At 38.6% G+C, this 9,044-nt stretch overlaps 1 protein-coding gene across 1 annotated transcript; it reads left to right on the forward strand.

The window, feature by feature from the left end:
* The first annotated feature begins 3,120 nt into the window (after positions 1-3,120).
* LOC116109098 (DNA replication licensing factor MCM5-like) lies at positions 3,121-8,249 on the forward strand. The gene is given in 20 exon segments (XM_031395343.1): positions 3,121-3,390; positions 3,496-3,723; positions 4,285-4,353; positions 4,412-4,513; positions 4,912-5,048; positions 5,146-5,248; positions 5,749-5,881; positions 5,956-6,035; positions 6,255-6,273; positions 6,276-6,352; positions 6,502-6,593; positions 6,681-6,750; positions 6,752-6,818; positions 6,894-6,967; positions 7,042-7,133; positions 7,227-7,317; positions 7,569-7,678; positions 7,817-7,945; positions 8,035-8,137; positions 8,223-8,249. Coding segments are annotated over 20 exon segments (2,073 nt in total).
* The last annotated feature ends 795 nt before the right edge of the window (positions 8,250-9,044 follow it).

Here is a 9,044-nt window from a genome sequence, read left to right on the forward strand (position 1 = left end):
AAGTAGCGTGGCACACTTAAGTATCATTAGAGATGCAAAAAGGGTTAGAGTGCAAGGATTTAAGCATATATGGGTAATAGTATAATAAACTTAAATTGCTTTAAATTTTGAAAATAAAAACAAACTCTCCCCATTCAAATCGCTTAAGTGACTTGACAAACACAACCACCTTCTCTTGCGATTTTTCTTCCCGTTTTCCGGCATTGTTGAAATTTTTGCTTTTTAGATTGAAGACATTCCCCTGTTAGTTACAAACAAACAATGGCTCAGATTAACAAAGAATCTGAGGAAAACCCAACCCCTCTCCAAATTCTAGACGCCGGTGGTTGTTCGAAGATTGGAGAAGAAGAGGTTTCGGTGGAGCAACTTTTGATAACTGAAGTTGCTCCATCGGCAGAGGACATACCGTTGGCAAAAGACACCATGCCGACAACAAAAGAGACGACAAACACCCAAAATGGATCTGAAGACGAGGACACTAGCACAAATTTCGGCGAAGAGGTGGAAGAAGAGGAAGAACAGGTAATATTCCTTACTATTTTATGAAGATATGGTTGTTGGTGCCAATTTGAGGATATTTGGTTTGTGTTGGTTGTTAGGGTGATTGTTATATTTTTTCAAACAGTTGGAAGGCATTGGGGGAGTGGGTGTTTTTGGCTTCCAAAGGACTGGGGAAGCTAAGAGAGGCCGTAGGGAGATTGTTTGTAGTAGGTTGGAGGGCTGGATTTGGCAGAAGGGAGCAGAATAGGGGGGGCTGGGTGTTTGCCTGCATATTGTAGCGCTAGCCACATGCAGCTGCCCGTGGCCAATCCTGCAATATGTAGGCAAGGCCCCCCCCCCCCCCCCTTCTCCTATTTCACACTCTTTTGCCAACTCTAGCCATTTAACCTGCCATAACAACCTCTATAGGGCCTGCCTTGGCTTCCCTGGTCCTCTCGAAGCCAAAAACACACACTTCCTGATGCCCTCCAAGCCCATATCCCCCAGATTGGCAATCTATTGCTTCTTTTGGTTTCTTTTTATGCTGATATTTAGTTTATATCGATTGTGTCGTGTTGTGGAAGCATAAACATAAGGAGTGTGGGCTTGAGGTTATTATAGATACTATACCAAACTTCACCACAAGGGTGACCATAAGGTCAAGTTTGCAAGCGTTTACTAGAATAAAGGAGATTCTAGGTGGGCAAAGGAGAGGCATGGACCGATTCAAAAGTAGTTGTTTTGGTCATTTTGTGGACTTAGGTGAAAATTGGAATAAGGGGTTCTGGGGGTAGGTAGCACACAATCTTTTGATACACCCTGTTAAATGCAAAAAAAGAAATGAAATGTGGTTTGTGGTGGATGGGAAGTTGCTGTGTTTTGGGATGATGGAATTTACCTTGATGACAGGCCTAAATTGTGGGTCAATTCCAGAAGCAGAAGTGGAAGAAAGGGTAAAGAAGAGCAAGACAACCAAAACTTTTGTTAGAAATGCTTTGGGGGATGGGGGTAGTAGTCTGTTTCTGCTCATGATTTAGAGGAGAGGTTAGAAGAAGAAGGCAATAATTATACCATTTCAAAGAAGTTCAAAATTTGCTTAATATGGTTTGTGCATTCTATCCTAATGGCTTGTGACTCAACGAAAGCCGTTAATCTCGGTTGGGTGCAATTTACTAGTAATAAGGAGTTTTTTAATTCTTATCTGTGGGGAAGGTTATCATTCTAGTTAACCATTGATTCCCTGTGAGGAAAAGATATGGCGATAAAACACCACCGATATGTTGAGAAGGAGAAAGCGAGCACTTACAATTTGTTTGGCTTTCCATGGGCAATGTAGGTAAATATTAATAGGTTTTTGTTATATTTTTTGTATTATATGTGTTTTCAATTTGATATGGATTATTTTTTTACAATGTAGACTTGGTTGTATGAGGCTATCCATGTCTTGGCTAAGGTTGGGGCGGGGGGCAAGGGTTGGGGGGGGGGGGGGGTGGTGGGGGGAGGGGAAGATGGATGAGCCATCGCAATTTCCTAGGATGTTGCGGTGGCATACTGAGAAGAGCGCCCATTGGGACTATGAAAAAATTGAAGTGGAAATTCAAGTGGCTCGGGTAAGATTAAATGATTTGTGTTTTGAATATGTACTTGTTTTTAAATATCGCATAAATTCGATTGATTTTTTTTCTTATTGCAGGGAGTTGTCTATCCGTTCATCATGCTTACTAGGGGTGAATTGGAAGTAGATTATGTTACTTTGTTCGTACCATTGGACGATGTTTCTGATAAGGAGATAGATCGCCTAAGGCGGAACCTAGACAGGGTCACACATGTGAATGTGAATACAGCTGTAGGGTCGCTTGTCAAGCATGTGTTTGAGGTCGAAGCTTTAGTAGGCGAGATAGAGGAGGATGAAGACATGGATGCTCAAGTTCGTACGCCTCCTCCCAATTGGCAAACATGTATAACAAGTATTGATTTGCCAAGGCATCTGCAGAATGAGTTAGTTGACCTCATAAACGGCCTAGACCGCAATTTTGACAGTTTTAACACCACCATTTTGTGAGAAGTTTGATAAAACGGAAGAGAGTATGCAAAGGGTGAAGGAGAAACTTGTTGGGGTTTTAGAAATGGTTGAAGTGCAACCTAAGAAAAGAGAGAGCTGAAAGAGCAAGCATGTGAAATCTCCATTCACGGAAATAAGGCATGAAAAAAAAGGGGAGAACTAAGAAAGATAAAGAGCAAGTCGGTGGAAGTGGAGAAGCGAAAGAGGATGATGATAAGGAGGAAGGCGAAGGAAGTGGGGAAGTTGAATTAAAGGATTTAAAGGTTGATTTGTTTAAGCCAATAGATGAGGAACATAAAAAATTATTTTATGCCTATTGCAATGACGAAGGAAGTGACGTTCGTGTAAACTGCAAGACTGGGAATTATCCCCGGGAGTGATTTGATAAGATGTTGAGAATGAATTGTTGGCTTGACGACTCAGAGATTTTCTCGTCTTGTTTTTGCTTATGTTTCCCATTAGGTATTTTTATGATCACTTAAGCGATCTTTTTTTTCTAAATATATCGCTTGTGTTTGGCAAGACACTTATCATGTTGTAGTGATTTGATGCTGCACATCGATGAGGTGTTGACATTGATGAGGGTGCAACAGAGCACCAATGGTGATAATTTTTATCAGCATTGTGTCATCACCGATGTGTCCGTTGGCCAAGGCCTAGTGAGTATATATGAGACATTAGTGAAAAAGGCCAATGATAGAGGTGCAATAAGGGGAGGCAAGCGAAAAAGAATGGTCGTAGAGGAGTTTGATGGTGTCCTTGTTGATTATTGGTTTGATGAGGGGATGATGCAGTATGTGAGGGGGGAAATGCCCAAATATGGCAACAGTTGGGCAAAGGTGAAAAAGGTATATTGCATCGTGAACATCAAGCGGATGCATTGAATAACCGTTGTTTGGCTACTAGAGGAGGGCTTGTTGCAGATCTTTGATTGCAACCTGAGTATTTGTTAGGAGAGAGAGTTGGACATGAGGATGCAGCTGCTGTGTAAGTTATTTTCGTGGTTATTGCGAGACAGTGGGATGTTTAAGCACTTGGGTTATGAACTACTACCGGGAAAGTGGCCACACAAGCACTTGGGTTATGAACTACTGACGGGAAAGTGGCCACACAAGCACTTGGGTTATGAACTACTGACGGGAAAGTGGTCACACAAGCGCGTTCCTGTTTCGACTAATGACGTGAGTAAATTGTGTATAAAACTTACATTGCTATATAATCTAATTCTAATAGTATTGTCTTCCTCATATTGTAGTGCTGATTGGGGGGTATATGCACTCAAACTTCTTGAGTTCAGCATGACTAACACCCCAATGGACAACTTGATTGATGATACAATGAGCAACTTTCGGGAGTGCTTGGCTGTTGAGTGCTTTCACAGTCAGATGGATCCCCTAGTTACTACAGACTCTGCTTAGGTGGTAGGTGCTTTATTTCTTTTATACTATTGGTTTGAGCAACAACGCTGAAGTTTGATACTTGCCATTCATATTAAATTTCAGTTTCTGATCTATTTTTGTGTATATGGTTTGAACTTCATAGATTTGACCACTTTTGTTCTCATTTAGAAACTGCACTTCTCATCTATTTTAGTCATTTGGGGCCTCCTTGAAGAAGAACAAGTGCGAAAGAAGAAGAGAGAGTGAAAGACCCAAAGCCAGAAGTTGCTAGCAAAGCTTCGTGGGCACAAGAAGATATGCTTGTGATAACTAATCTGTTTTTAAAGTTCCTTTTATTTTTAGACTCTATTTGGCTTTGAGGAAGGATTTGACAGATGTGTACCAGTTCCTTGCATGGTTTATGGGTATAATGTAGGCATGGATATAATGTACCAGTTCTTTTATTTTGTGTTTGTTGGTGATGTTGTAGACAGGGAACATTGAGTCATCGGCTCAATTTACTCTTAATGAACTAGTCGGCCAAGTCTATTGCATGGTTATTGCTAATGAAATGCTATTTGCTGGGGCACAGGTAACTTGAACAATTTACATTATTTTCTACAATGGATATGGTTTTAGTGTTTTCATTGTTAATACAAATTCTATTGATGGTTGTTAGGATTGTGAAGCATGCCATGTAAATTATCCACCTTTTGACTGACCAGAACCCAATCCAAGTTATTGTTGATGCTGTCATCAACAAATATGGAAGTTAGACTTATAGTTTTGTAATTAATCTGAATTGCATTTCTTATATAGATAATTGAGTTGTCTTGAATTGGATCAGCTGGTGTTGTTAGACGTCAAGCTGTTGATATTTCTCCATTGAGATAAGAATCCTGATCGTAATGAAATTTTTATTTGATGGGTGGGACTTTGAAATTAGAATTTTAATCTTCAAATACTTGATGCCTTCCTTTGATAACTAAGGATGTCCCCACTGGAGAGCTTCCAAGGAACCTGCTTCTCTCAGTTGATCGCCATCTTGTTCAAACAATTGTACCTGGGACAAGATTGACCATTATGGGGATTTACAGTATTTTTCAAGCTGCAAATTCATCTGCCTCGTAAGAATCATTGCACCTTGAGAAATGGAGTTATAATATATCTTAACTGTATTCCATTGCTGATTTTTTTTTTTTTTTTTGCTATTATTTTATTCAGTCATAAAGGAGCAGTTGCAGTCCGACAACCTTATATCAGGGTTGTAGGTTTAGAAGAAACAAACGAGGCCAGCTCTCGAGGTCCTGCTTTCAAGCCAGAGGAGGTAAGAAGTGAAATTATGTTGAACACTTCATCTAAATTGTACCATCATCTCTACAGTGCAGCACCTATTCACGGGTGTGCATTCTCGTAGATGGTTTTCTTATAAATAAATATTTTCTTCATTGTGGTACTCATTTACAAGTCCTTTTTTTTTCTTTGGATTGAGAAAAGCAAACTCTAAGCTAATTGATAGCTGATTTTTGTGAAATTTTTATTTGAACAAAACTATAATGTGGTTGGAGGTTATGATGCATGACCAGATAGTGGTGGGTTTTATCTTCATTAGATTCCCAACTTCTTAGAGCTTGTGCCTTTTTCTTCTCAAACTTTTTTCATTAACTGAGTCCTTTGTTAATAATATCCCTATTCATATGTACCAAGTGTCGATCAATGAAACCTAGAAAAAAAAGAGAGCAAATATTTCTTGAAGAATGATATGATCCTGTCATGGGAGTCCCTTTTTCATATTGTAAATTGCTTTAATAATTTCACTACTTGCAGATAGAAGAATTCAAAAAAATTGTTTCAGAACTGGATGCATATAAAACAATATGCTCTAAAATTTCTCCCTCCATATTTGGTCATGACGATGTGAAGAAAGCTGTGGCTTGCCTTCTGTTTGGAGGATCAAGAAAGGTATATCTTGAACTTTGACCGTTTGATGCTGATCTAGTTTATTGATTTCATAATTAATTTATTTGTGAATACAAAATTTGCCGGATGGTGTGAAGTTAAGAGGTGATATCAATGTCCTGCGTTTGGGAGACCCATCTACTGCTAAATCACAGGTTAGTATTATATATTTATATCAGTTCTGGGTATATAGATTTTTTAAAGTCACTGTTCGGCGGTTGCTTTGCAGTCTGTGTTTTTTCTGCTCCCATTGAAAGGTTCTTAATTTATATGTAAGCCTTTTTTGTCTAGGTATGATAAATTTTAATTCAAGAGAATTCATTCTCTTGCTTCTTTTGCCACACCAGTGCTGATTTTATGTTTACCTCTTTTAGTTTCTCAAGTTTGTCGAGAAGATATAGCAGTTTACACTCCTGGGAAAGGTTCATCAGCTGCTGGTCTTACAGCTTCAGTGATCCGAGATAGCAGTTCTGTAAGTTCTTGATCTTCTGTGTTAATACAATTTATACTGTTTATTTTATTCTTTCCCCGTACTTCACGGAAATTATTTTTCCAGTTGATTAATAAATTCCTGTTAACTTGAATTAATTAGTTTGTTGACATCATTTCCTTCCAAATCAGCGTGAATTTTATCTTGAAGGAGGAGCCATGGTTTTGGCAGATGGTGGTGTTGTCTGCATTGATGAATTTGACAAAATGAGATCAGAGGATAGGTAATTCAAAGTATAATTAGAATTTGAAAACTACATTTCTCCATCTATGATTATGGCTCCTTAAGAGTTTTTCTTTGTGTAGCTTAGGGTTGCTATTCATGAAGCCATTGAGCAGCAGACAATATCCATTGCCAAAGCAGGAATAACAACTGTACTCAAATTCAAGAACCTTAGTTCTTGCTGCTGCTAACCCTTCATCAGGACGTTATGATGATCTTAAGGTCAGTGCAGCATCTGTTGTTTTACTTGGATTTGTTTCTCATTGTCATACCATGGTTTCTGCTTAAGTAACTAACAAAGTTTCAGACAACCATTTTTCTAGATTTGATTTAATTTTTATTGTTAAAGATGTCAGGATGTACAGTCAGGACAAGGTAATATACCACACCTTGCTCAGCTATTAAATTCCCTTAAATCTGTTTCTGAAAGTAAATTTCTATTTGTGTAGCTTATTGCTAGCCATATCATAAAAGTTCATGCATCTGCAGATGCTGTCTCAGGTGACAGCAAAGCTTCTAAAGAAGAGAATTGGCTGAAGAGGTATATATTTCGATTCAACTCGGGCATATGTTCTTCACAGGTGCTACTTAAATATATATAACATGCTCAACTGTTGAGTTACCATTTTGGCAGGTATATACAATACTGTAGAGTTGAATGCCACCCCTGGTTATCAGAATCTGCATCAGCACAGCTTCAGGATCAGTAAGTCCAAATAAGAAAGGTATTCTTGAACTTATGTCATAATTCTCTCTATTAAGTTGAGCAGAAGTATATTCTTTCAAAAACATTGCTACATTTTTATTGTGAGAAACTTGGGGATTACCATCAATTATTCCAATTCTGGAGTAGTTTGGGTGTTGAAATAAGACACTTATTGGATGGTCAGACAATTATAATGTGAAGATCAAGTGTAGGACTGATGGTCCCTAGTCTGCTTACCAATAATAGCTATTATCATGATTATGCTTGCAGGACATGAGACGGCAGGCAAATGAAACTAGTGAGGCTGCTGTAATACCCATTACTGTAAGGCAGCTTGAAGCTATCGTAAGGTTAAGCGAGGCACTTGCTAAAATGAAACTGTAAGTACTGGCTTTAAACTTGAGATTTTAAAAAAACTAAATCGTAGCCCATAGATTTTCTCAAGTTTTTGTCTTTCCCTGTATGTGGTTAGAATCCCTATAACTGACTTGCCATTCTTTCATGAACCATGATATTAGGTCCCATGTTGCGATGGAGAATGAAGTTAATGAAGCAGTAAGACTTTTTACTGTTTCCACAATGGACGCAGCACGGTCTGGAATACATCAACAAGTGAATCTTACTGGCGAGATGGCTAATGAGATAAAGGTTGGTCCATATGCATTATGATCGCCATTCTACTTTCTTTTGCAAGCCCCCCCAAGACTTCCCATTAACCATTGGTTCCCTTTATACTGCAAACCAAAACCCAGATAAAGAGAAGACTGGGCATTGGAAACGAAATATCAGAGAGAAGATTGATTGATGATCTCACTAGAATGGCCATGAATGAATCAATAGTAAGTACTTATTTCAATGTTCATGTTCTTTTACCTTCTAATCAGAGGAGAAGACATTATGAGTCTGACTTACAATTGTTTTCAGGATGACTCGCGTATTATTGGAGTGTGATGCTGGAGAAAAATGTACTTAAGAAATGCTTCTCAGTAAAGTTTATACATTGTTACTTTGGCTAATTGTTCATTAGATATCATTTTTACGGCTAAATCTCTTCTGAGTTAAAAAGTTTTGATGTTTGAACTGAGATTGCCATTTACATTTTAGCAGGTAAGAAGAGCTCTTATAATTATGCACCAGAGAGATGAAGTTGAATACAAACGAGAAAGGCGGGTTATTTTCAGGAAAGTTCAATCAATCCTCTGTAAAGTCCCTCAAAGTGTATGTTATCTGTTTACAGTTAATAGATTCTTAGTCCCATAGGACATCTTTTTAAGAAAGTAAGAAAAACGGTCCCTAATCGTAACTGAAGTTAGAGTAAAATGATTCGAAAAGAGTGTTTTTGACATTTTGTTACGGCCAAAAATCGTCTTGGGCTTGACGAGGTCTAATAACGAAATAAATATGTCATGGCCCCAGGCCTCAACCCAATGCCGATTGGGCCTACGTTTAAAATCACCTTGCGAACTACCCACTCTATGAGTTGAGCTATCCTATAAGTTAAGCTAAACTCGTGTAACGCCCCACTTGAGGTACGTAGTTACTGTTCCTTCGTTGTTCTTATTTGAGATGGTATCGTGATAATATTGTTTGATTGACATTAGTATGAGTGTTGTGTGGATTAATTGCCTTGAAATGGGTTAAAAATAGAAGAAGTGTATATGCCGAGCTTCGCCGGGGCGAAGAAGAATCTTCGCCGCGGCGAAGATGTGTTGAAACCACCGGAAACTCTCTGGACGGTTTCGCCGC

This window comes from Pistacia vera, unplaced genomic scaffold, assembly GCF_008641045.1.
Source record: "Pistacia vera cultivar Batoury unplaced genomic scaffold, PisVer_v2 Contig571, whole genome shotgun sequence".
In the NCBI taxonomy this organism is placed as follows: Eukaryota; Viridiplantae; Streptophyta; class Magnoliopsida; order Sapindales; family Anacardiaceae; genus Pistacia; species Pistacia vera.